Genomic DNA, 26866 nt, shown 5'->3' with positions numbered 1-26866 from the left:
GGCATGATCTCACGGTTCGTGAGTTTGAGCCTCTGTGCTGACGGTGTGGAGCCTGCCTGGGATTCTCTCCCTCTCCTTCTCTCCCTGTCCTTCCCCCACTCACACACTTTCTCTCTCAAAATAAATAAATAAACTTAAAATAAAATAAAATGAAATGAGATCCTGTAATTAATGACTTTTCAGTCCATGCTGTCCCTTATTAACATGCTGTTAACACTGTTCATAAAAATTCTGTATGATCTTAAAAGATACAGAGTAACGATTCCCTGTTGCAATCCAGGTGTTTGGTTTTTCCCCTTTTATAAATTTTGCTACAGTGAATATTGTGGTGCCTGCTTTTTTAACCACCCTATGAGTATTCTTTTAGTATAGATTTCTAGAAATGGCACTATTGGGTCAAAGGATACATTTCATTCTTTAAGTTAGCTTAATCATTTGAGAAGGGGAATATATGTGTGAAGTACAAAATGCAAAAGGTGCAAACGGGAACACGGTGACAGTCAAGTGTTTCTTCCACCTCTGTTCCCTCGCCACCCCCACAGGTGGTTGCTGCCGCCCCACGGCCTGTGGATTAGCAGACTGTCCACGATTATCCCGTGTCGATACTGGCAATAGGCCTCCTTTCTCATTTTTACTATTCTGAAAGGCAGAAATGCCATCCCATTGTTGTTTTATGTTGCATTTACTTACTAGGTGATAGACTTCTTTTACGTTTATTGTACTTTTTTTTTTTTTAAATAAGTTCAGGTCGAATGCTATTATCCCCATTTCCAGGTGGGGATTAGTGGGCAAACTCATTTGCTCACGAACTCAAAGTGAATTGGCGAATCAGGAGCAGGGCTGACAGTCCCAGTCTGTCTGCCTCCAAAGGTCCTCCTGCCTTTATGAGTGATGTGTGTTTATATACTTTTCTCTTTCCCAATTAGACAGGAAAACAAGTTGCAGACCCCAAAACGCCTCTCTTCCTGGCTTGGGATTCAGTAAGTAACACTTCCCACGTGGTCCCAGGGTGCCACCACCCCAGGTTACAAATGTGCCGCTTGGTAGATGTGTTTGTTGGCTTTTTTTATGATAGGTGGAAGAGATCGTCCATGACTCAATTACTAGGAATCTACAAGCCTTCTATAAAATGCTACAGGCATATGACCTCGGAGACACAGGGCTCATTGGTCAAAATAATTTCAAGAAAATCATGCACATCTTCTGCCCCTTTTTAACAGCTGAGCGTTTACTGAAGTAAGTTTCTTGGTAACAAAATTAATCCGTGTTGTGTTTTCATCAAGCCCGTTTATAATCCTCAACCTTTTCCTACATGTGTTTGCAGTAGCGATAGGGAGGACTGATAATAACTGCTGGTTACCGGGTGCTTACTAACGTAGGACACTGGTCGAGAGTTGGGCATGTGCTCTATGATTTAGTCCTCGCGACAACCACGGAAGGTGGCTGCTACTCCTTTTCGTGGGTAAGGAAGCCGAGGTCTGGAGAAGCCACGTAGCTATTCAGAGTCGTGTAGCCCGGAGGCTGTGTGCAGCCTCGTTCCTTCCCGGTCTCCGTGACTTCCCTGCTCTCAGTCGTGACACCGTTTTTCCCTCCCGGGGCGTCTGGCTACGATCAGCCATCCTGTGGAGAGACGCCGGGATTGTGGTTCTATCTCACTTGAGTTTAAAACTTGCCTCGTGGTGGCTGAGCGAAGCTGGAGGGGGGCAGGGAACTTAAGAGAGGGAAGAGGGCCCCTGAGGGTCTCCTGCCCCTGTGTCTCGTTCACCCCGCCCACGGCTGCCCTTGGGGCGTGGGGCCCCTTGCCTCCCTCTCTGCAGTGACCTCGAGAACGTACGGCCCGAATCTTGCCATTCTGCAGGGGGTGGCGCTTCCCACATCACTACCCGAACGTCCCGCTGTCCGCTGAAGCTTGTTGCTGTAGGACTCAGGGCTGCATGACCTTGGAGACTGGTGCATGTGTCCTGCTGTGGACGGTGATCTGGGAGATTACTTTCGGTGGAAATCCAATAGAGGCGGGGGGAAGGAAGTTAATTCCCTTTCAGTCCTCTCGCGTGGAAAGTTTAAAATCTTGTATTTGTCGCTTTTGATTGCATTACATCGATTTCAGGTGACCCAAAACACAGTCGGTCTCCTGGTAGCCGTCGGCCGCTTGAGTCTCCTCTCTGTGAACATTCCTGTTTCCTGACCCGTTTTCCCTGGGGTTGGTTTTTGTAGGAAAAGAAGGGTTTACGGGAAGAGGGTGAGGCCGAGGCTTTCCCGAGCAGGAGGGGCTCGCAGAGCTCGGTGTTTGCGTTCATCTGAGTTTATTGGACGTTTGCAGAAAGGCCAGTTTGCTGGAGGGTGGGAAACATGGGAAAGGGGAGAGACAGGTGGCAGCAAGTCCAGAGAAGATTCTAGAGGGAGCTCAGGGGGGACTGGGTGGGGCCCGGGCAGGGGAAGAAGCGAGTGTGCAGAGGAGTGGAGGCACATTGGGCGGCTGGCGAGTCACGTGGGGCTGTCGGGGCAGGAAGTTATACAGGGAGGAACAGCAGGGCTGCTGCCGAGGGCCAGGCAGGAATGACCCAGCCCCACCAGGGGACGGGTCAGCCGGCAGGGCGTCTTGACAGGTCATCTGGTTCCCTAGCAGCATCTTAGAATCATCTGGAGAGCTCTGAAACCCCCGGTGCCCATGCCCTGTCCAGGGCACCGTTATATTGAAGCCCCCACTGGCTCTCACGTGCAGCCGTGGTGGACAAGCACAGCCCAGGGGTCAGGTGACAATTTCAGATTTGTGCTTTGCAAGGATTACCGTGGAGAAAGCGCAGGGCGAGAGGAGGACGGGTGGGTGACGCGGCGGTGGCGGTGGCACCGCAGAGGGGCGGCTGCGGGTGGTAAGCTTGACAGAAGGACGAGACCCGGTGACTGGACGTGGAGGTGGACGGGGCGGGGGAGGGGGGCCCGATGCCGGCCGGAGGCAGTGTCGTCGGCCAGTTAGGAAACACGGAGTGACACTCCAGAAGGAGACTCCCAGAGGGTGTGGGTGCACAGAGCGGCCTGGGCTGCAGCACGGTTCTGGAGTCTTCCTTGCACGGACGGCCTGAGCATCTGTTCGGCAGGGGTTCATCTGGGAGCACATAGCAGACCGTCCGAGGTGAGAGGATGCGGGTAGGACCTGGCAGAATACCACCCACTCACCAGTGACCTGGCTGGCACAGCCAGCAAGGGAGGCGGAGAATTCTGGTCAGGGTGACGGTCCAGAGCCTCTGGTGCGGGGTGCTCAGGAAGCAGGAGGAAGTCTGTGGGTCAGGGGCACGTGGGACGGAAGCACGGGGTGAGCACTCACACAGAGTGGCTGTTGCCTTAGCAGACTAGGCCTCAGGAGGGAAGCACAACCCGTGGGGCTGGAAGGGGCGAGGTGGACCCAGCAGGTGCAGTGAGCTTGCAAGGAGGGTGGAGAATGCAGCGTTGAGAAGTGATTGACTCCTGAAGCTCCAGTACCCGGGGTGGAACAGCGTCCGCGTGTGGTCAGGGCTTAGTAAGTGTTGAGTGAAGGATGAAAGGAAGGAAGGGAGGGAGGAAAGAAGAAAAGGGGGAAAGAAGGGAGGAAGGGAGGGCGGCAGGGAGGAAGGAAGAAAGGGGGAAGGAGGGAGGGAGGGGGGAAGGGAGGGAGGGAGGAGGAAAGAAGAAAAGGAGGGAAGAAGGGAGGAAGGGAGGGAGGAAGGAAGGGGGAAGGGAGGAAGGAAGGGGGAAGGAGGGAGGAGGAAAGAAGAAAAGGGGGAAAGAAGGGAGGAAGGGAGGGAGGAAGAAAGGGGGAAGGAGGGAGGGAGGGGAGAGGGAGGGAGGAGGAAAGAAGAAAAGGAGGGAAGAAGGGAGGAAGGGAGGGAGGAAGGAAGAGGGAAGGAGGGAGGGAAGAGGAAAGAAGAAAAGGAGGGAAGAAGGGAGGGAGGGAGGAAGGGGAAGGGAGGAAGGAAGAAAGAAAAATAAATAAGCTGGGGCACCTGGGTGACTCAGTCAGTTGAGCCTCTGACTCTTGATTTCATCTCAGGTCATGATCCCAGGGTCATAGGAATGAGCCCCACATCTGGGCTTAAGATTCCCTCTCCCTCTCCCTCTCCCTCTCCCTCTCCCTCTCCCTCTCCCTCTCTCTCTCCCTCTCCCTCTCTCTCTCCCTCTCCCTCTCCCTCTCCCCCTCTGTCCCTCTCCTAGCTCTCTGTCTCTCAAATTAAAAAAAAAAAAGAAAGAAGGAAAGAAAGAAAGAATGAATGAATGAAATCCAGTGGATTGGTCATGCAGGTAGTTGGGTCTTCGAAATGGGAGTGTGTCTAATCCATTCTCCAGTCTCCAGTCACAACTACAGATCTGTTCATGCTAAACCCTGCTTAAAACACTTGCATCCTGTCGCTGTTAGGAAGACATCCAGACGCTTTTAAGAATGACTTCCCAGGCCCCTCATGATCGTCGCACCCCCAGAGCCCGGGCTCTGCAGCCAGACTGCCTGGGTTCACATCCAGGCTCAGCCCTGAACGAGCTGTGCACTTGGGCAAGTTCCTTAACCTCTCTGAGCCTCGATTTCCTTGCTCAGACGTTACTTAGGAGAATGTGGTAAGGGTCAAGGGAGATCCTAGACGCAGAGCCCTCCATCCAGCGCTGAACTTAAGAAACGTTTACTTCCGCTGCTCTCCATCCAGCACGGACTGAGCTGCTTTCTGTTTCCTGAAAACACGCAGCTCTCTCACGTCTCGGCTTCTAGATGGCCTCTTCCCTCAGTTCCAAATGCCTACTTTCCCGGCCTCTTGGCCCCATGAGGTGCGGACTGTTTTGTCTGTTCACGGTTGTAGCTGTGACGCTTAGCACGGTGTCATTTACCTAGCTGCATAAATATTTCTCGAAGCAGTTCTATCCATGGCCGGAGCTTCCTGAACCGAGGATGGCCTCCGAGCTCGTGCGGTGCCCCTGGTTGTGTGTAAAGCATCATCGTGATAATCGCGATGCTGTTATTACAGCTGCAGTTTCTTGAGCGCATGCACACGTCCGTGTAGTGCTAGGAGCCTTCTATGGATCGTGTTACTTAATGCTTATAGTAGTCCTCTGAGGTAGGTGCATTTTATAGACGAGGAAACTGAGGCGTAGAAAAGGTGATGTGCCCCAGGTCGGCGATTCTCTACCCTCTGATAGGCTTAAAAGTTCTTGAGGGCCTCAGAGTTTTCGTTATGTGGAATAGATCTCTCAGTATGACTGTATTAGAAATTCAGACTGAGACCTTTGGAAAACGTTATTGCAGAAGATCAACGTGTATTTCCCCGTTGCGTTTCCCTGTAGGCTCCGGAGAAACCTGGGGGTTTCAAAATAATGACATATTGGGTGATGAGGAGGGTACAGAGATTAGAGCAGGTGTAGGCACAGGTAGCTGGTAATGAGCTGGTAAAAGGCTGTCAAGAAACTAAGCTAACCTCTGAAAACTCCCTCTAGCTCCTCATTTATACCCGAAACATTCGTACAGCCTTTGAAAACGTTAGAGGACACAACCTGCCTGACCACCCATTCTGGCGCTTGTCACACGTCATGTGGCCTCCGATAAACCCACTGTGCACGAGAGGCGTGGGGCAGTGCTTGTATGAAAATAGTTCGGATCCCTCCCCCCCCGCTTGCCCTGGAAGTGCCCACCCACCACACCTCCTGCCCGCTGCCCCCAGTCATGGGACTGTTAAGTCCAGAGCTGATATTCAAGCCCAGGGAGGCAGATTCCAGGGCCCGTACCCGGAGTCACTGCGCTCTGTTGCCTTTTGTATTTTAACAAATACGTGGAATATTGTTTTGGTCTCTAGGCTTTACCAAGCTTGCCACAATGAGCATGTACAACTTTTATGATTAGAAAAATATTAACAACTAAAATGTGGGGGAGAAAAGTAGTCCTTGCCCTATTGGTGGGTTCCTACATTTTTCTAAAATATTTGCCTATGCCAAATTTCCACTATAGGTACTTCCATGATTCCACACCAGAACTTGCAATTTAAAAAAATTATTCTTTTTGTATGTGTTATATCTTTATTGCAGCATTCTTCACAAACTATAAACTGCACGTATTTAAATGATACAGGTCGAGGACCTCCATCATGTGCATATATCTATGAAGCCTTCACAAGCCATCAGTCAAGATATCGAACATTTCCATCCCTCCCCCGCCCCGCCCCGCCAAGCTTCCTCATGCCCTTCTGTGAGTCATCTCTTCTGCGGCCCTAGCAACCTCTGATCTGCGTTCCGTCACTGCACATGACTTTGAATTCTCTAGGGTTGTATATAAATGAAAGCATGTGGGATGTTCTCCTTTTGGTCAGGCCCTGTTCCCCAAGCATCATGATTCTGAGATTCATTCACGTTGTTACGTGTATGTGCAGCTGGTCTCTTTTTATTGCTGAGTAGTATTCCATTCCTTCCCACAGCTTGTGGAGCCACTCATATGGGGGACATTTGGGTTGTTTCCAGTGTTTGGCTCCTGCATATAAAGCTGAATAGATTGTACAGGTCTTTCTATAGACCTACATCTCTATTTCTCTTGGGTAGACACCCGAGGGCAGAGGGGCTGGTTCCTCTGGATGAGTATGTATTTAAGGTGTGTATGCGAGGTGTATGTTCAAGGTGTATGTGCCAGGTGAGTGTTCAAGGTGTCTCCCAGAATGGTCGCACCATTTTGTACCTCACCAGCCACAGGGATTCCCATCCTCGTCAGCACTGGGTAGGGTCGGTCTTTTTCATTTCTGCCATCCTAATGGGTGTGTTCTCATTATTTTAAAAATTCAGACTCTGCAGTAGGTTTCAGGATACCACTTCAGGAAGAATCCTTTACAAGAAACTTTTGGCACGCGTCGGAATTAGCGGCCCACCCACCATCTCTCCAGCTCTTGTTCCGAAGGATCAAGTGTTCAGTGAACATTTTCATGAAGGGGAACAGCAGCAGCCAGACCTTCCTGAGAGGTAAAACGGAACAAAAGGAAGGCGCGTATCAAAACCACAGTGTCTGTTGGAGGGGAGGTGGTTCGTAAATACTCATTAACTAAACGCATGTCTTAGTATTTTATTACTTAAATGAGAAAAGTGGCAAACCATACATACAGCGAGTAGAGTCAGGGGAGTTGAGAGCAAGCAGAGATCTTAGGGATTAGTGGGTTGACCTATTAATTCTGGAAATGAAAGCATTTAGGTCTGCAAGGTCTGGGGACTGACCTCAGGTTACTCGCAAACTTAGTGGCCACCCTGGGTCAAGAACCCAGGACCTTCAACTCCCAGAGAACCTGTCTGCCACACAACCATTACATGCCTGAGTTCACATTTGTTCTTTTCCAGAAACTTAGACCTCTTACGACTGTTTAATATTTATGGTAAAATATACCCATTAAACCAGTTAACGTTTTCTGACATGAATGATAGAATTATTCAAATGATCACCAAATTGAATTGTAACAATAAAACATGCTCAGCAAATCTATTAAACATCGGACTGATGAATATTCTAGCCCTTCCTCATTTTGAAAAATATAGGTTTAGTCTAATGAAAAGATACTATTTTAACTTGCTGGTTCATAGCTTATAATAAATCCACAAGGAAAGTTAAAACGTAGACCTATTCAGCAGACTTCGCTCTGTCATTTCCCTTTAAAAAGTTCTTAAGTATAGAGCAGTGGGAATATTTTAATGCTGTGCTAATGAAATTTGAATATCTGGACATTTCAGCGGTAGCTTTATAAATGGGCAGAAGGATGGTATTTTAAGGGAAAGGTTAAATAGTCTGTGACAAGATATGTCTGCCTCCTAAAACCAATGGAAGAAGTAGTGATAATTATGTGTTTTATAAAATGTGGGCATTCCCGGAGAGCTCTTCAAAGCTGATGGAAGCAGCAGGAGAGGAGAAGTCCTTTCTCCAAGAGAAAGGCTCAGCTCTTCCCCTTCCCCGACTCCAGTGGGGTCCCAGAGACTTCTGGAGAGCTGAAGAATTCATTATCCTCAACTGCACACTCTCTCCCCCACATAGCACGTGGCATAAAATCTGGATTTGATAAAGCCAGTTGACTGTATAAATCAACTCGGAATAATTGCAAACTTCCCTTCCTTCCCATGGCTGTTTGATGACTTTTTGGACCTGGCTGTCTCTAAATGGCCTATTTAATTTAAAGCTTTGTAAAGGGCTGTGACTTTTCATCTCCCGACTTCACACAAATATTTACTTTCCCCCGCCATGTCGGCCAGTCACATGCCCTATTGAGCCAGCTCAAAGCACAGTTGAGAACCTTAGCACAAGGGTAACAATTTCCTGGAGCTCCCTGCTCCGGCCTGTGGCCACATACTCGCCACACGGGAAGAGTTTTCACCTGACACAGTGCTGCGGACCTCTCTGGAACCCACAAGCCATGGGCGGGTAAGAAGTTCCCCAGCCACTCCATCTATCTGAGAATCTGGTTCCTTGTTTGTGAGAAGGGGCTGGTAGGCCTCCTGTTGCCTTGGGTCGAATCGAAATTGGGTGAGGTCTGTAGGAAGCACTCTGCTAAATTCCCGATTGTGATTTTAGAACCAAGCCCACTGGGGACAAAAGCACCCTGACCAAGAAAATGACTAAGGAGGAAGTGATCAAAAAACTCAAAAGATGCATACAGCAGCAGGACCCAGCATTCCAAAAAATATTTCCTGACTCCAGCAAGGAGCCGGATGGCAAAATTAACGTGCATGACTTCAAGAAGGTAGGGGAATGGGTTTCTCTGTGTTTCTGGGTTTTCTTTTGCTCCTGGAGAGGTTCATACGAACAGGCTTTAAAGAGTAGGCCTTACATTTTCAGTGAGGGTTCATTCCCTTACCGGCAAAGCACATTCATTTCTAGGCATCGTTCAGCAACGTGAAAGGATTCTTTTGGCCAAAAATGTCCTTGGCAACTTCCTTCAGAGGATACGTATGGATGTGGCTAGTTTGGGATATTTAAACTTTCGAACAAAGCATTCACTGAAGTGTCGCTCCGGACGGCTGCGGGGTGCCTGGCTCCATGCGTTGCGCGTGGAACGCATCCTGGGGCAGAACGGCGGTGCTGGGAACAAAAACTTCTCAGGCCCCTTCCCTGCCAGCGAGGAGTTTGGTGATGCTGTGGTCACAGAGCTGGGGTTTGTGCCTCGAGAAAGTGAAAAAAAAAAAAAATCTGGCAGGAAAAGCTGGGAAGCTCAGAGTGCTGATTTGCATGCGCTTGTGGGAGCTGGAAGGTTCTGCCAGAAAGGACTCAGCTTGAAGGGTTCTGCACAGACTTCTCAGGAATTAATTTCAATGATTGCTTAAAATTCCTGTTACGACCCCTCCAGCTAATCATCTCCAGCTATTTTTAAGAAAAGCATTGCAGTTAATATGTAGCAGTGTCTGTGTGGACAAATTTAGAAGAAGGCAATGAAATGTATTTCCAAGAAGAGAATAATTATATCAGTAGCTACTATTTATCTGCCTGGGGGTGGGCTGGGCAGCTACTGAAACAGCCCAGACCTCCCGCCACCCCCCCAAGACTGGATGATGTGCAGACATGGGGCATGGTGAGGGGGACAGATTCAAGAAATATTTGGGGAGAATGGGTAATGGATAAGAAAGAGGCAAATGGGCAAAGGATAGTTCCTCGATCTCTGGTTTGAGGGACCGGCTGGCTGATAATCAGTCATCGGTAACTCCGGCGAGCGGGACGGATGGTGGTATGTGGGTGTGAATCACCTGACGCTCCCAGGGTGCCTTGTCCTAGACTCCTTTGTCCCCAAGTCCCCTGGCACAGTCCCGACCCCTCACGCCCCACAGTCTAGAACGACCATAGTGCTCAATGCTCTCGACTATGGAGTCGGTTCACAGGTTCACAGGAGACCAGGAACCCACCAGGCTGCCGCTGGTTGTTCAGAGGGACGGTGCTTCCCTTAGAGAAGGGCGGTGGGTGGCGGCAGAGCGGGGACGCCCGCCCAGACCGCAGACCCCCCGCACAGCTCTTTCCACTGCTCGCCCGAGAACAGGCCACTAAGCTCAGCGGCGGGTTCTTCCATCCCAGGGCTTCTGCGCCATCGCTAGGCCAGCGACCCCCTTGCGGGCACCTCTAGTTCGCATCCCGGAGCACCGTCCTAAAACTTCAGTCTCTGCTCCCCGCCTGCCCGCTGGACTTCTTCACGCGGGTGTCTAGAGACGCCCGTGTTCTCGCCAAGGCCGTTCTGCTGGCAGCCTGGCCATGCTCAAGGACGACCTCTTCCCAGTTGCCGGGGGCTCCAGTCTGGGGTCTTCCTGACTCTCCTCTTTGTCTCACACCCACCGCCGGTGCCTCAACAGAGCCAACGGGCTTTGTGTGTTCTCAACCCAGCAGCCAGAGTCACACTCCAACAGGTCCGACAGAAGGGGCCACTCCTGCTCGGAACCCTCCCACGGCCCCCCACCTCGCTCGCATACAAACCAGAGTCCTCACAGGGCCTAGAGGCTCCCGCGCCGCCCAGCCCCTCATTATCTCTCTGATTTCCACTCTTCCCGCCCTCCCCGCTGCTCACTTCGCTCTGGCCACGCCAGCCTCCTGCTCTCCCGCAGACCGCTCCGCCTTGGCACGGGCTGTCCCCTCCACCTGGAGGACTGTCATTCCTATGGCAAATACAACCTGCTCTCCCACCTCGATCTCCTTTACCCCATTTTTCTTCTCGCGATGTTACCACCCACTACCACACATCTTGTGCTTAGAACCCTTCCGTTCATTCCTTCGCTCTGCTGTTTGCTCGATTTCCTCCATTAAAACGTATGCTCCGAAGGTGGACATTTTTGTGTCTTTGGGACAGTGATGCATCCCAGATGCTTGGCGTGAAGCAGGGCCCTACATTTACTGAATGAGTGGATGGGCTTGAAGAGTAACTATAGAGTCCCCAGGGGAGCCCAGGACGGACGCCGCTTGGGGACGGAGGGAGACGGGTGTGTCGAAAGCCCATCAGGATTTCTAGGCATGAGGCTGGCTCCCACACCGCCCGTGGCGATGCCCAAGCCCACCCAAGCCCCCTCCTCCGCCCCCTGAGTTTCCGTGCATTCTTGCTGACCTTGAGGGGCACCTACTAGAACACTTGTTCTTTTGCCTGCTTCCTGGCAGTGCCTGAGTGCCTCTCCTTCTCCCTCTCGGATCTCCTGGCTTCCCCAAGACTCCCCTGCCTCCTGAAGGTGTGCCCACGGTGAGGCGACAGGGAAGGAGAAACCACAAAAGGACAGGGCCAACATGCCGGGAGAAAAGTTGATGGGTGTTTTAACGACCAGTTCGCTGTGAACCCGATGAGGCAGATTATCGGCTGATGTCCCCCCTGGTGACTTGTGGGGTTTAACCTTTGGGAAGCATCCTGTCGTTGACCAACCTTTTAGCCCAAAGATCAACAACCATGGGGTGATTTTAAACAGTCCACCTGGGACCTAGGTTTGAACTTCAAAAGCTAATAACTTCAAAGCATTATGTAAATATAAGCTCCATTGTTAATCGAAGAGCTTGTTTCTAGATCAAGGCGCTTCTCCTACCAGGGAGGTCAGAGCTGGAGAAATGGTCTTACACCACAGAAAGAAACAAGAGTTTAGATTAGACATAATGCAGGGCATCTGGACATCGAAGGCTTGGGAATGTCGAACTTCAGTGGTAACGGTAAGGAAACCTTTGGAATCGACTCCTCTGAGGTCTTCAAGGATAAATGACAATAGCAAGTGTGTAATCGTAGTAACAGCAGTAATAGCTGCGATGACAATGACGGCCGCCCCTGGAAAGTGACCATGCTGAGCGTGCTCATCACCACGGCCACCAGAGGTCCAGCCCCTCCTGTGCGCCCACATTGCGCCCTGTTGCTTCGCGCATCTGATCCCTAATCCTCACAGAGACGCTGTGGGGTGGACGTGACGCTGTGCCCGTTCCACGGGTTGAGGGGACCGAAGCTCGGAGTTAGGACAGCGGCTCAGTGTTGTTCAGCTGGTAAGCCTTTCGGGCACTTGTACTGGAATCCACGTCAGTCTCTCTCAGCCTCAGACCCTTGCCGGGTGGGTTTGCTGGGTGTAAGGTGGCGTTGCTGGATATAATTGCTGGCAGCTTTGAGGTTGTATCTGGCCTCAGGATTTTGGAAGACGAACATTCATTTTACTAACAGTGTTCTGCAATTTCTTCCTATCATTTTGGTCATGGATATGCAGTGTTCTTGCCCTCCTTTCCCCCCAGATCTGTACCGCCCCAATTGGTTTGATGCGGTGGTTGCTGATTTTCATCCCAGAGGACTTGGGAGTGAGGCTCTCAGTCACATGCACCTGCTTGCCCAATTATGCCTGCATGCGGTTGTTCATAATTTGAACGTAGGCAGCGCTTAGGCTTGGTCCAGATACCTTGTCCTCTACATGAGAAGTGCTGATTATTTATTCTCACCAGCCATTGCCTAACCAGTGGCCGGCCGTACAGGTTCAGCGAGGGAAAGGTGTAATAGAATCTCCAAGCGGGTGGGAACTTAGGGGTCACCAAATCCTGGGAGCCCCTGTGTTGTCATTGCTGGGAACACCGTTTCACGTTTCACCACCTCGGTCAGGAAGATTTTGTCTACAGTAGGATTCATTTGTTAACTAATAGCCTGTCTCCCCCTGTTTTTTCTCTCTTTAATATAAAAGATTTCAGAGTTTCTGGAGAGCGAGGTGACCAGCGACAGCACACGGAGTCGACAGTCCTGCCAGAGGCAGAGCTGTGGGGGTCTTAATGACCTCGGTGTGCTTTCTGTGGTTAAATGGGTCGTTTCCTCTGGGGACGGTGGGGGGGCTATTCTTTCTGGAACGCCACTAGATCTGGTCTGGGCACGTTGCACCCGACGTTAAACCATCTCTCACGGCAGCCCTGAAGGCGTATCTGTCTCCCAGGAAATGCCCCTCTCTCTGATCATTGTTTGCTTTGGCTGCTGTACCGCATGGCCTGTGACTTTCTCATACTTCGTAATGTGTCGTTTTATTTAGATGACAAGTTGAGAACCGGCAGTGGTGCAGGAAAACTGGCATTGAACTCCAGGGTGATCTAGAATCTTTATATTCCCTCTCTGGGTGCTTTTCTTTTCTTCTTGCCCTCTCCTGCACATGCTGAGTTAGCAGAAAAACCCCAAAACCGTGTCTTATGTAAGAGAGGTGGCTACTTTTCCGTCATGTAACAGGGGGCCCAGATGCTATCTGGACAGGCCAGGGTATCAGCTCTGCAGGGTCTCAGAGGTCCAGGCCGCTTCTAGCTTTCTCCTCTTTCAGCCTCCTGCCCGTGCATGGAACACAGCTGCTGGAGCACCAACCATCACACACACCTCTCAACCATAAAGAAGAGGCAGGTGAAGGCAAAAGGCTTGAGCCACACAAGTCTGCCTGCCTGCCTTCCTTCCTTCCTTCCTTCCTTCCTTCCTTCCTTCCTTTTTTTTTCTTTTTCTTTTCTTTTCTTCTTTTCTTTTCTTTCTCTTTCTTTCTTTCTTCCTTTCTCTCTCTCTTTCTTTCTTCCTCTCTTTCTTTCTTCCTTCCTCTCTCCCTCCCTTCCTCCCTTCCTCTCTTTCTCTCTTCCTTCCTCCCTCCCCCCCTTCCTCCCTTCCTCTCTTTCTCTCTCTCTCTTCCTTCCTTCCTTCCTTCCTCCCTCCCTTCCTCTCTTTCTCTCTCTTTCTTCCTTCCTTCCTCCCTTCCTCTCTTTCTCTCTCTCCCTCCCTCCCTTCCTTCCTTCCTTCCTTCCTCCCTTCCTCTCTTTCTCTCTCTCCCTCCCTTCCTTCCTTCCTTCCTCCCTTCCTCTCTTTCTCTCTCTCCCTCCCTTCCTTTCTTCCTGCCTTCCTTCCTTCCTCCCTTCCTCTCTTTCTCTCTCTCTTCCTTCCTTCCTCTTTCTCTCTCTCTTCCTTCCTTCCTTCCTTCCTTCCTTCCTTCCTCCCTTCCTCTCTTTCTCTCTCTCTCTCTTCCTTCCTTCCTTCCTTCCTTCCTTCCTCTCTTTCTCTCTCTTCCTCCCTTCCTTCCTTCCTTCCTTCCTTCCTTCCTTCCTCTCTTTCCCTCTTTCTTTCTTCACTCTCTTGGAAGCTTCTCTCAGCAGCTTCATCTTATGGACAAGGCTGTGTTATGCAGAGGACTTATAGGCAGATATATGTGATTTTTTGCTGGGTACATAACTACCTTTAGAAAAAGCAAGGTTCCGTTCCTAAGGGAGAAGGAGAGAGTATACATCGGGCAGGCGAACATAATGGTCTCTGCCATCGTTTCTCTCGGTAAACATTTCGAGGCTGCCTCCTCACACTTGGTATGGGACTAAACCCCATGGGGATGCGGAAAAGGCAGGGGTTTCGTTGCTTGGGGCCAGTGACCCATGGGGAACATGAAATGACAAAACATCCAAGGACACGTGAGTCGACATTAGTCTAATTGTGTAATTAGACTAATGGAGCTGTTCCATCCATCAGGAATTTGAGGGCAGCTTTACAATTACAGTTCCCTGTAATTGGCTGTTCCTGACGGGACATTGTTACTCTTCGTCCACAGTAAATACACTGTATGTTGTTCGGTTCACTGTTCTCCTTAGTCCCATCCCCGGAGTCCCAGCTGAGGCCTCTGGAGACAGACGTAGGGCTGCAGAGCTCACCAGCAAGCCTACACAGCCCCTGAGGCCTATATTAGCAAAGTGAGAGTCTGTAGCAGCCGCCCCGCACCCCGAGCGCCCCAGATTCTTGCTGCCTATGCCTTCTGGCTTCTCACCTGCCTTACTTAGGAGGAGGTGAGCTCTCCTTCCAGCAGAGCACCCCACACCCTTTGGGTGCTGGTCAGACTCACGTGTCCGGGAACTGGCCCCTTGCCACCCCTAACCATCACTTCCTAATCACACAGCCTTTCCCACTTGGGGTTCAGGGGCCTGAATATAAACCAAGCTTCACAAACACCATCGAGCCTCGCAAGGGCCTCGGGTGTGGATGAGCAAATTAAACGAGTATGGTGACTCGTGGAGAAGTCGATTTTGTTTTCAAGTTGAGTATTAAATATTTTCCTTTGCCTGGTTTTAAACCTTCCATTGGGAGCATACGACTCCGGTAAATAAAACAGATATGTAAAAGCTCTTGGTTGTATATTACGGTCAGTTTCGTGAGGGGGAAAAGCAAAAATAAGGGAACAATAACAAGGACAAACATAGAATGAATTCTTGCCATTTTCGACCACATGGATGTATCCCGGGGGCATTATGCTCAGTGAAGTAAGTCAGACAAAGACCAATACCGTGTGATTTCACTTACATGTGGAATCTAAAAAACAAAACAAAGGAACAAGCAAAAGAAAGGAAGAGACTCATAGGTACGGGAAAGTGTGGGTTCCCGGAGGTGGGAAGGCCTGGTGACATAGGTGAAGGGGGATAGGTGACATAGGTGACGTAGGTGAAGGGGATTACGAGCTCCAGACTTCCAGTTATAAAATCCATAAGTCATGGGGATGTTATGTACAGCATAGGGAATACAGTCAATAATACTGTAATAACTTTGCATGGTGACAGGTGGTAGCTAAACTTATCGCAGGGATCATTTTGTAACGTATAAAAACATTGAATCACTATGATGTATACCGAAAACTAATAGGATATTGTATGTCCATCATACTTTGGTTTTAAAAAGTTTAGGGGCGCCTGGGTGGCTCAGTCGGTTGAGCATCCGACTTCGGCTCAGGTCGTGATCTCACGGTTCTTGGGTTCAAGTCCTACATCTGGCTCTGTGCTGACAGCTCGGAGCCTTGAGCTTGCTTCAGATTCTGTGTCTCCCTCTCTCTCTGCCCGTTCCTACTCAAGCTCTGTCTCTGTCTCTCAAAGACAAATAAACATTGAAGAAAATTTTTAATAAATAAATAAGAAGTTATAAAAGGGCAAACTGAAGCTGTTATAGTAAGAGACACAGATACACCCACAGAGTCAGAGACCCTGAGAGCTGATCTCTATGGGGTCATCTCCCCACATGTGCCCCTTTAAGGGTATTGCTGCTAAAGCCTTCTGATATCACGTTGCATTGTGACTGTTGCGCGGACAGAGAGAAGTTCTCGATGCTCGATCTGCCGGCCCAGTCAGATTCAGTGCACGGAGCCCAGGCTGTCTGTCCTTGTTGGGGGAGAGGGGGCTCATGACTCAGGTAAGAAAACGCTTGGGGAGGAGCAGAGGAAGTGCCGTGCTCTTGAGGAGCGGTGGCAGGGGTGGGGTGAGTAGACCTGGTTCTTTAGCTTTGCTCCAAACAGCTTCCCAACGGTGCCCATGTTTTAAGGGGTGACGGCTGTGTGTTCAGAGTCCCTCACATGCTCGCTTTCGCTGTACCACGCGCAGCACACCATCATCACAAGTCTGTATTTCTCCACCTTCTGGCAGCGGCTGCCCTGCCAGAGGCCACAGCTGGATTCTTTCAGCATCTGGCTGCGCCCAAATTGGCCGGATCCTCCAGGGCAGGAGCCGTTCGTTCGTTGCAGACGCCCAGTGTTCAACAGACCACGCCTCCCGGGCTTCCGTTTTGCCACGTGTTCTCAGGGCCTGGCTCCCTTGGAGGGCCTTGGTCTCCTAAATCCCGCAGTGTGGGGACTTGCATGCAGGTCCGGAGCTGGGTGCTAGTCTGGAAAGGGAACCCGGTCAGGGTGTCTGCTAGGGCACTAGGAATTACTCCATCCCACCCTGAAGCGGTTGGAGCCTGTCAGTTTTGTTAGTCTTCCCAAAGTAACAACCTCGTACTGTCATTCTTTTCTCATGTATTTGTTCTGTATTTGTTTATTTCTGCTGTGAGGTCAATGATCTTTTTTTTTCCTTCTCCTTCATTGGGATTTAATTTGCTTTTCTTTTTCTCGTTGCTTGAGATAGAATGTGAAATCATTGCTTTTTAGCCTTCATTTCCCTCGCGTATGAATTGTTGGCTACACATTGCCCTCTAGGTACAGGCTTAGCTACATCCACAAGTTTGGGTATACCATTCATTGTCATTCAGTTTAAAATATGTTATAGCTTCCCTTGTGATTTCTTCTTCTTCCAACGGTTTATTTAAGGAGTGTGTTGTTTAGGGACGCCTGAGTGGCTCTGTCAGTTGAGTGTCCAACTTCAGCTCAGGTCGTGATCTCACAGTTACGGGTTTGAGCCCTGAGTCAGGCTTTGCACCGACAGTACAGAACCTGCTTAGGATTCTCACTCTCCCTCTCTCTCTGCCCCTTCCCTGTGCGCACGCTCTCTCTCTCTCTCTCTCTCTCTCTCTCAAAAATGAGCATTAAAAAAGTGTATTGTTTAATTTCCACACAGTTGGGATTTTCTAATATATCTTTTATTACTGACTTTATTTTATTATTTATTTATTAAAAAAAATTTTTTTAATGCTTATTTATTTTTGAGACAGAGAGAAACAGAGCATGAATGGCAAGGATCAGAGAGAGGGAGACACAGAATCCCAAGCAGGCTCCAGGCTCTCAGCTGTCAGCACAGTGCCCAACGTGGGGCTCAAACTCACAGACCATGAGATCATGACCTGAGCTGAAGTCGGAGGCTCAACCGACTGAGCCACCCAGGTGCCCCTATTACTGATTCTAAAGTCAATTCCATTGTGATCAGAGAATAAATTCTAAAGCCTAAATGACTTCAGCCAATCCTTTGAGATATATCGAGGCTTGTATTAGGACCCAACACGTAGACAATTTTGGTAAATGTTCCATACGTCCATGAAAAGAATGTGTACTCCATTGTGGTCCTTCAGTTTTCTAAGTATGTCAATTAGGTTGATTTCATTAATTGTGTTTCAGACCTTCTGTATCCTTATCAAATTGTTGCCTGCTCATTCCATCAGCTGTTGTGAGAAGTATGTTAAAGTCACTCATCTCATTTTGGATTTGTCTAGTGAGCTCCTTCTTTATTCTGTTGATTTTTACTTTATTCAGTTGACACTAAATTACTGGGTACACATAGATTTAGAATTGCTGCACCTTCCTGTGAATTATCTCCCTTATCATTATGACATGACTCTTGATACAGAGCAATGCTACTTGCCTTCAAGGCTATTTTTGTCTGATAATGATATAGTTACTTTGACTTTCTTTTGATTCATGTTTGCACAGTGTAAGCTTTTCTGCCCTTTCAATTCAAACGTTCTGGGTGCCTAATTTATGTATTTATTTTTTTTATTTAAAAAATTTTTTTTTTAACGTTTATTTATTTTTGAGACAGAGAGAGACAGAGCATGAACGGGGGAGGGGCAGAGAGAGAGGGAGACACAGAATCGGAAGCAGGCTCCAGGCTCTGAGCCATCAGCCCAGAGCCCGACGTGGGGCTTGAACTCACGGACCACGAGATCGTGACCTGAGCTGAAGTCGGACGCTTAACCGACTGAGCCACCCAGGCGCCCCTCTGGGTGCCTAATTTAAAGTAAGTCTCTTGTGGTACCTGGCTGCCTCAGTCGGTGCAATGTGTGACTCTTAATCTCAGGGTTGTAAGTTTGAGCCCCACGTTGGGTATAGAGATTACTTAAAAATAAAATCTTTTTAAAAAAAGAAATAAAAGTAAGTCTCTTATAGGCAGCATATAGTTGATATTTTAGAAGATGTGGTGTGACAGTCTTCTATTTCAAGTATCCTGCCTGTTTTATATTTACTTACTGATATTGTTGGTTTTATGTCTATCATCTGAGTTTTTTTTTTTTCTATTTGACCAGCTGTCTCATGGAGCTTCTTACCTTTTTTGAAGAGTATTCAGCTATTTCTTTTAGTCCATTTCCCCCTCTGTTAGCTTATTGGTGAGAACATTCTTCTGTCATTCAGACAGAGGCTACACCAGTAATTTCAACATGCATCCTTATCTTATATTTTGTGGTTAACTATAGGTTATTATGTTTACCACCTCCCTAACAATGCTGGATTTCAAAATGCTTTAATTTCAGGGTGCCTGGGTGGCTCCGTCAGTTAAGCATCCAGCTCTTGGTTTCGGCTCAGGTCATAATCTCATGGCTTCGTGGGTTCAAGCCCTGCAGTGCAGAGCCTGCTTGGGATTCTCTCCCTCTCCCTCTCTCTCAGCCCCTCCCCTACTCATGATGTCTCTGTCTCTCTCAAAATAAATAAATAAACTTAAAAAGTGCCTCAACTTCAGGTATCCCTGTCTTTTGTGAGTTATTGTTGTCACACATTTAAATTTATATGTGAGTTAAATCCCATAAGACATTGTTATTATTATTATTATTATTATTACTACTACTACTAATAAGCTGTCACATGTATCTACAGGTCTAGTCTTCTCTTGTTCTTCCATCGTACGTTTTTGTGCTTGCACCTGTGCGTCTTTTTATTCTGCCTAAAGACCTCCTTTTTGTCCTTCTGCTAACATGAGTGTGCTGGAAACTAACTCTGTTTCCATGGTCTACTCCATTTTCCTTAGTTGGTACTTCAGGTCCGTTTTCTGGCCCAGGACCCCACCCAGGATCCCACATACAGTTAATTGTCACATCTCCTTAGCTCCTCTTGGCTGTGCCAGTTTCTCTCTCAGACTTAACTTGTTTTTGATGACCTTGACGGTTTTGAGATTACTGGCCAGATATTTTGAGAATGTCACTCTTTTGGGACTTGTCTGATATTTGCCTCATGATTAGAGCAGGGTAATGTTTTTGGAAGGAAGACCATAGAGGTAAAGTACCCTCTGATCGCATCTGATCAGAGGATATGCCATCAACATGACCGATCACTGTTGATATTGACCTTGATCACCTCGCTGAGGTGTCTGTCAGGCTTCTCCAATGTAAATGTACTCTTGTTTCCTTCTCTTTCCATACTGCACTCTTTGGGAAAAAGTCACTATGCACAGCCCACAGTGAAGGAGTGGGGAATTATTATGCTCCATATCTTTAAGGGCAGAATATCTACAGAGACTATTTGGAATGCTTCTGTGTGGGAGAGTTGTATCTTCTGTCCCATGTATTAACTTACTCATTTATTTATATCAGTATGGATTCATGCTTCATTATCCTTTAAATGTCTGTATGATCCTTATAGGGCTTCCTTTTCTACTCCTGGTATTGATAATTCTTTAATCTTTTCTTTGTTTCTCAAATAGTTTAGCTGGAGGTTTATTGTTTATTTGATTGATCGTTTTTATTTTTATTTATTTATTTATTTTTAAAATTTTGTAATGTTTATTTATTTTTGCAAGAGAGAGACAGAGCACAAGCAGGGAGGGGCAGAGAGAGAGAGAGAGAGAGAGAGAGAGAGATCCAGAATCCAAAGCAGGCTCCAGGCTCCGAGCTGTCAGCACAGAGCCTGACGTGGGGCTCGAACTCATGAACCGTGAGATCATGACCTGAGCTGAAGTCGGACACTTAACCGACTGAGCCACCCAGGCACCCTGATTGATTGTTTTTATAAAACAAGCTGTGTTTTCACTGATTTTCTCTATTTGTCTATACTCTATTTCATTCATTTCTACTCTTATGTCTCATTTCTTTTTTTTATACTTACTTTACTTACTTATTTTTACTTCTTTTGGATTTAATTTACCTGACACAGAAGGGGATTTTTTTCTTGGAACGTTCACCTTGAGAACCTGGTAGAATTCCTGGTGGTAAAATCCATGAAAGTGTGCCCCCCCTCCCCACAAAAAGATTGGACCCTCCCCCCACCCCCCCACCCCCGAGTTTCTCAGTCTCAAGCTAATGCTCACTTAGCCTGCAGCAGATTGTCAAAATTACCACGTAAATGTTTTTACCAGTTTGTGGCTACAGTGGCTTCTGCTCCAGGTTAGCTGATCTTGGCTGTGATTGTGTGTGTTCACCTGTCTCTCCAGATGTCAGATTTCTCTGATGGCTCTAAGAAAGTTACTGATTTTCAGTATGTTCATCCTTTTTCTTGTTGTAACAATGGAAGTGATGACTTCTAAACTCCTCACATGTTAAACCTGGAAGCAGAAGTTCACACTTACATTTTAAAGATATTTTAGCTGGGGATAATAGCATTTTAGGTTGGCAATTACTCTCTCCTGGCATGTTTAAGATATCATTCCACTGTCTTCTGCCTTCTATCAGTTGTGCTGATAAATAAACCATCAGTCTTACTGCTGTACATTTGAATGCAATGTGTCTTTTTATTTCTCTAGAAGTTTTTAGGATTTTTCTTTTGGTCTTTGGGTTTTAGCAGTTTTCTAGATGTGTCAAGGTGTTACTTTCTTTGAATGCATTCTGCTGGAGTTTGCAAGTCTTCTTGAATCTGTAGGTGGATGTGTTTAATAAATAAATTGTGGAAAATTCCCACCCATTATTTCTTTTCCTTCTACTTACGCTTTTTCTAATCTGTGGTTAATTTTATTCATATAAGTTCTTAATTTTAGTATTTTTTCAGTTGTGGGATTTCCACTTGGTTATTTTTAATATATTCCATATTTGTGTCTTTTCTTCTGTTGTCTCAACATATACCTGTATTTTCTTGAACATATTGTAGCTATTTAAAGAACTTTTTTCCTGCTAATTCAATATCTGTGTCACCTATGGATCTTCTTCTATTGTCTTTTTTATCCCTTGATTTTGAGTCAGATGGCTCTGTCTCTGGGAGTGCCAGACAGATTTTCATTAAACGCCAGATATTGTGTTAAGAAAATTGAGAGGCTCTAGATAGTGGTACCATTTCCTTTGCTAGGCAGATAGAGTGGAAACTGATGACCTTAATCTAGTTAGGGACTGAGTCTATTTGAGGCTGGATTAAAGGCTCCATTTGATTTGATTTTTAAATTCCTATTCCTAGAGTATAGCCTCCAAAGTTTGCAACCCAGAATCTGGGTTATTCTCTGAGACTTTGCTTCTGAGAAATCCTGAACTTTAAACTTTTGTTTGTCAGGACCACAAAGTGACAAAAAAAAAAAATCACATCTGCTTTTTAGAAGCTTTCTACCTTGATACTTAGTTTTCTGTTCCACATAACTTCTGAACTCAGCAAACATCTTGAGGGGGAAACCAGTAGTGTTGGGCTCAGTTCTCTGCTACCCCTTCTCACGAGGAATCTATTCAAGTCTCTGGTTTTGGTATCAGGGGTCCCATGGGCTCATCACAAGTTCTGTTGGCTTCTCCACCTGCTGATAGTGACTGTCTGCCTGGGTCACCAGCCACATCCAGCCCTGAGTCTCTTGTTCTGCTCCCAGAATGCTTGAGTGAGGGCTCCCTCCTCTCAGACTGTTGTCCCTTGGAGTCCTGGTTGCCTCAGCAGCTCTCTGTACTTCAAACAGATGTTTTTCTGTATTTTATCTGACTTTTCTATTTGTTCTCAATGGAAGTATAGACCTTCTACGAGGTGCTCCAACACACTGAACATCAACCATTCCCTTTATGATGGGTATTCGCTTCTCCTTTTCTTTCTAAAATCCCTTTAAACTATCTTTCTTTATGTGTCTCTAATACTGATGTTTTTATTTCTGTGGAGCAGATTCCCAGCAGTAGGATTGCTTGGTCTAACATTACACACACACACACACACACACACACACACACACACACACACACACGTGCGTGCGTGTGCACGTTGTCTGCTTTCTGAAGCCACACTATAGCATTTCCTATTTCTAATAGCTATGTATGAGAGTATATTTTTCTCCAGCCTCTGTTAGAAATAGTCATTATAGCTCTTTTAAATTTTTGCTGGTCTGATAGTTTTAAAGTAATAGTTCAGTTTAACTTTAATTTGTATTTATTTCCCTGACTACTAGTAAATGTATGATTTTCTTGATATTAGGATTTGTTCTCCTGTGAGTTGCCTATTTACATCCTTTGCCCTCTTATTAATGTTTAAGAGATGTTTATTATAGATATCGTTATTTATCCTGTGTTCAGAAGATGCTTTGAATTTCCAGTTTACCCCTATTCTCTGGATTCTCACCCTTGCGACTCTCTTCCCTACAAGTCTCTCTCTCTCTCTCTCTCTGTCTTTTTAAAGTTTATTTATTTATTTTGAGAGAGAGAGAGAGTACAAGTGGGGAAGGGGCAGAGAGAGGGAGAGATGAATCCCAAGCTGGCTCCACACTGTCAGCGCAAGCCCCATGTGGGGCTTGAACTCACAAACTGTGAGATCATGACCTGAGCCAAGATCAGAGTCAGATGCTTAAATGACTGAGCCACTGAGGTACCCCTGTATGTCTCTTAATTAGAACCAGCCTCTGCCCTCCCAGCTCCTACCACTCTTCTCTGACACTTTCCCATCTGGCCAGTTCCAGCCCGGTTCTCTCCTAGGGCACTGCTTACTGGTAGCCCCATCTCCCTCACTCAACTGTGGGCTCAACAAGGGCAGTTATCTGTGTCTTTTTCATTCTCTACCTTATCCTCAACATCTAAAACGGGGGCCAGCATAAAAGTGCTCAATAGATTGGGGCGCCTGGGTGGCTCAGTCGGTTAAGTGTCTGGCTTTGGCTCAGGTCATAATCTCACCATTCTGAGTTCGAGCCCTGCGTCGGGCTCTGTGCTGACAGCTCAGAGCCTGGAGCCTGTTTCAGATTCTGTGTCTCCCTCTCTCTCTGCCCCTCCCCGACTCGTGCGCTCGCTCTCTCTCTCTGTCAAAAATAAATAAACATAAAAAAAAAAGTGCTCAATAGATATTTTTTAAATGAACCCAGTCAATTTTGGAAAGCATTAAAGTATCATGGTTTAAAATGTAGACTCTGGATCCAGACTGCTGGAGCTGGAATCACAGCTCTGTTATTTAATACTTGTGTGACCCAGGTGCCCGGGTGGCTCAGTCAGCTAAGCATCTGACTCTTGATTTCAGCTCAGGTCATGATCTCCCGCTTCATGAGATCAAGACCTAAGTTGGGCTCTCTGCTGACAGTGCAGAGCCTGCTTGGTATTCTCTCTCTCCCTTTCGCTGCCCCTCCCCCCCCCCCAATAAATATTTATTTATTTATTTTCCATTTAAAATGGAAAATTCTTTAAAAAAATCCCTGTGGGACCTTGGGCAAACCTCGTTATGCCTCAGTTTCCTCATTCCTAAGATGGAAATCATAGGAGTAGCTACACCATAGGATTGTTATTAGAATAAATGAGCACATATATGTGTATTAGTTTCCTAGGGATTTGTAACAAATTACCACAAACTAGATGGCTCAGTACAACAGAAATTTATTCTCTCGCAGAGAATACTCCTGGAAGCAAGATGTCCGAAATCAAGGTGCCCACAGAGTCAGGCTCCCTCTGATGGTTGTAGAAGAGGATCCTTCCCTTCCTTGACTGTTCCAGCCTCTGATGGTTGCTGGCATTCCTTGGCATTCCTTGGCTTTGAAGCTGCCATTACTCCATTATCTGACTGCTTCCTTTTGTCTCTCTGTGTCTTTACATGCTGTCTCCTCTCTGTGTGTCTGTGTCCAGAGTTCCCTCTAGTAAGGATTCCATTCACTGGTTTGGGGGCCCACCCTAGTCCAGTATGACCTCATCATAGCTTGATTACATCTGCAGAGACCCTATTTCCATTCAAGGTCCATTCACGAGAACCTGGGTTAAGACTTGAACGTATCTTGGGGCGCCTGCATGGCTCAGTTGGTCGGGTGTCCGACTTTGGCTCAGGTCATGATCTTGCGGTTCGTGAGTTCGAGCCCCATGTTTGGTTCTGTGCTGACAGCTCAGAGCCTGGAGCCTGTTTCGGATTCTGTGTCTCCCTCTCTCTCTTCCCCTCCCCTACTCACACTCTGTCTCTCTCTCTCTCTCTCTCTCTCTCTCTAAAAAATAAACATTAAAAACAATTTTTTTATGAAGACTTTAGCACATCTTTTGAGGGGACATAATTCAACTCAGTACCATATGTAAACCCTTTCAGTAGGGCTTGGCCCTTGGGTTCATTCTTGTATCCTTAGTGCCTTCGATAATTCCTGGCCTACAGGTGTCCAAAATAATCTGGTGAATTAATTAATGGACCAATGCTTTGTCCTCTGGCCTACAAATATATTTTCAAAATCTATCATTTGTCTTTTTGTTTTATTATATCTTTTGCCATTAAAATGTTTTAAGTTTTGTACAACCAAATATATTTGTCTTCCTTCCTGGCTTCCTTTTTTTCTTTTTTTAAAAATAAATGCTGGGTTTGTAGTCTTGGTTAATAAGTTGTCATGCCTCTAGCCCCCAGGTTTCCCTCCCATATTTTATAGATAATCTCCTAGACTTTCTTACAAGAATTTTTACATTTTATTTTTTAATGAAATGCTTAGTCTATATGGAATTAATGTTTGTTTTTGGTGTAAGATGGGGCTCTTCTGTATTTTCCCACTGGATTGTCACTTGGGAAATTCTCATTATACCAGAGTCTAAGTCTGGAAATTTCCATTCTGTTACACTGGTCTTACATCTTTTCTGTATCAATGCAATATGTTTTTTTTTTTTTTTAACTTAGTGAAACTGATTTTTCCTCCTTTTTCTTCCTTTTTATGTTTTTTAGGCTATTCTGAGGCTATGTTTGTATTTTTCCATATAAATTTTACCCATTTGTCCCCCAAATGCATTATTATAATCACAATTGGACTTACATTAAATTTATGTATTAGAAATGTATCTGCTTTGGAATCATGGAGAGAGAGCATACCAGGATGTGCAGAAGGGGAGAACGGAGGGCCTTTTGTTGCCTAAGGGAGTGCAGTCATTCAGAGTCGGCTCTGCCCACTGCACTCGACCCTCAGCTCTGGGTTTCACAGCTTGTGCCCACTTGCCCCTTGGACAACAGATCAAGCCCTAGGACTTGAGAACAGCCTCCTCTAAGGGAGGGGTGGCTTGTCTGCTCATGTCTCCAGTCTTTACAATTTGTTACTCATCCGCCCACAGAACTCTCTAAGGTTTTACACATGTGTGCAAAAATGAGCCGGGTTCTGGGTATTTCCACTAGAAGTACGTGTCTGGTCGATTTACTCATTACGCCTGGAATTCCTCTTGACGTTGAAAACCTATCAGAGCACCTTATCTTCTATTCTCAGACGGAGGCTGTCTCATTTCACGGTTTTTGAAGGTTAGTGTTTGTTCAGCATCTTGTCCTTCTGAGCCGTTGGAACACAATTCTAGTCTTGTTGGATTCTACAGGAATAACATATTTTAAAAAATCTAAACGAAATCATCATTGTCATCATCATGCCCGCAGCAAAAGAGAAAAGAAAAACTACGGTTTCCCAACTTGGGGTCGCTGTTGACAAGCCATTGCTCTGTCTTGAAGGTCCGTGGTCGGGCCCTAGGTTGGAAGAAGGATTGTTGTTGAAAAAGCAGTGCAGTCCCATCGCTGGGGGGAACGGGTAGGGTTACATCAGGTGGACCAGACAGAGCTAGCCTTATGGACTAGAAATTTCTAGATCAGGGATGTGGTCCGACTGTGTTCATGGCGTGTTTCCAATGGTCACGGTGTTGCCACCAAATTGATAGAATCTCATAGGTGCAAAGAGCTGGAAAGGCCCTCAGAGCTGGCGCACCTATCGTTACCCTCTCTTCACCCCGGCTCCTCCGTTGTTCACCATCTCAGTGGATGCTTCCCTCACCCAGGGGTGTCGGGCTTGGTCGCGTGGCTTTCTTTGACCTGGCGTGCGGCAGATGTGACCTGAGCAGCAGCCTCAGATCTGCTGCGTGCTTTTGCTTGGCCCGGTGCTCCAGCGATCTGCCAGTGGAAGGGCCTGCCCGGGGCGGCTGTGTCCCTTCAGTTTGATCCCCAGGATGAATGCACGCGGAACAGGCCGGAATCCAACCCGCGGCCCGATGCCAAGCCAGTCGACGCGCAGCCTGAACCAGAAACACCTAGCCAAATCCATCTTACATCCGCCAGACTGGACTTGACCTGCAGAGCCGCGAGCGTGAGAATAAATGCTTGTTTCCTTGTCAGCCGCCGGGCTTTGGACGGTTTGTCATGCAGAAGCTGGCTCATAGAGCCCCTGTTCCCGTTGCAGCCCTGTTCCAAA

At 47.2% G+C, this 26866-nt stretch overlaps 1 protein-coding gene across 9 annotated transcripts in view; it reads left to right on the top strand.

The window, feature by feature from the left end:
• EFCAB6 (EF-hand calcium binding domain 6) overlaps positions 1-26866 on the top strand; it is a 244357-nt gene that overhangs the window by 124152 nt on the left and 93339 nt on the right. For all 9 annotated transcript variants that reach the window (XM_042948058.1, XM_042948060.1, XM_042948059.1 and 6 more), the window contains 3 exons: positions 1076-1236; positions 6778-6951; positions 8540-8708. In XM_042948058.1, the coding sequence (XP_042803992.1) occupies positions 1076-1236; positions 6778-6951; positions 8540-8708 (504 nt within the window). The remainder of the gene's footprint in view (positions 1-1075; positions 1237-6777; positions 6952-8539; positions 8709-26866) is intronic.

Source organism: Panthera leo, chromosome B4 (genome assembly GCF_018350215.1).
Source record: "Panthera leo isolate Ple1 chromosome B4, P.leo_Ple1_pat1.1, whole genome shotgun sequence".
NCBI lineage: Eukaryota > Metazoa > Chordata > Mammalia > Carnivora > Felidae > Panthera > Panthera leo.
The sequence above is the reverse complement of the archived record's forward strand: the minus strand, read 5'-3'. Positions and strand labels throughout refer to the sequence as shown.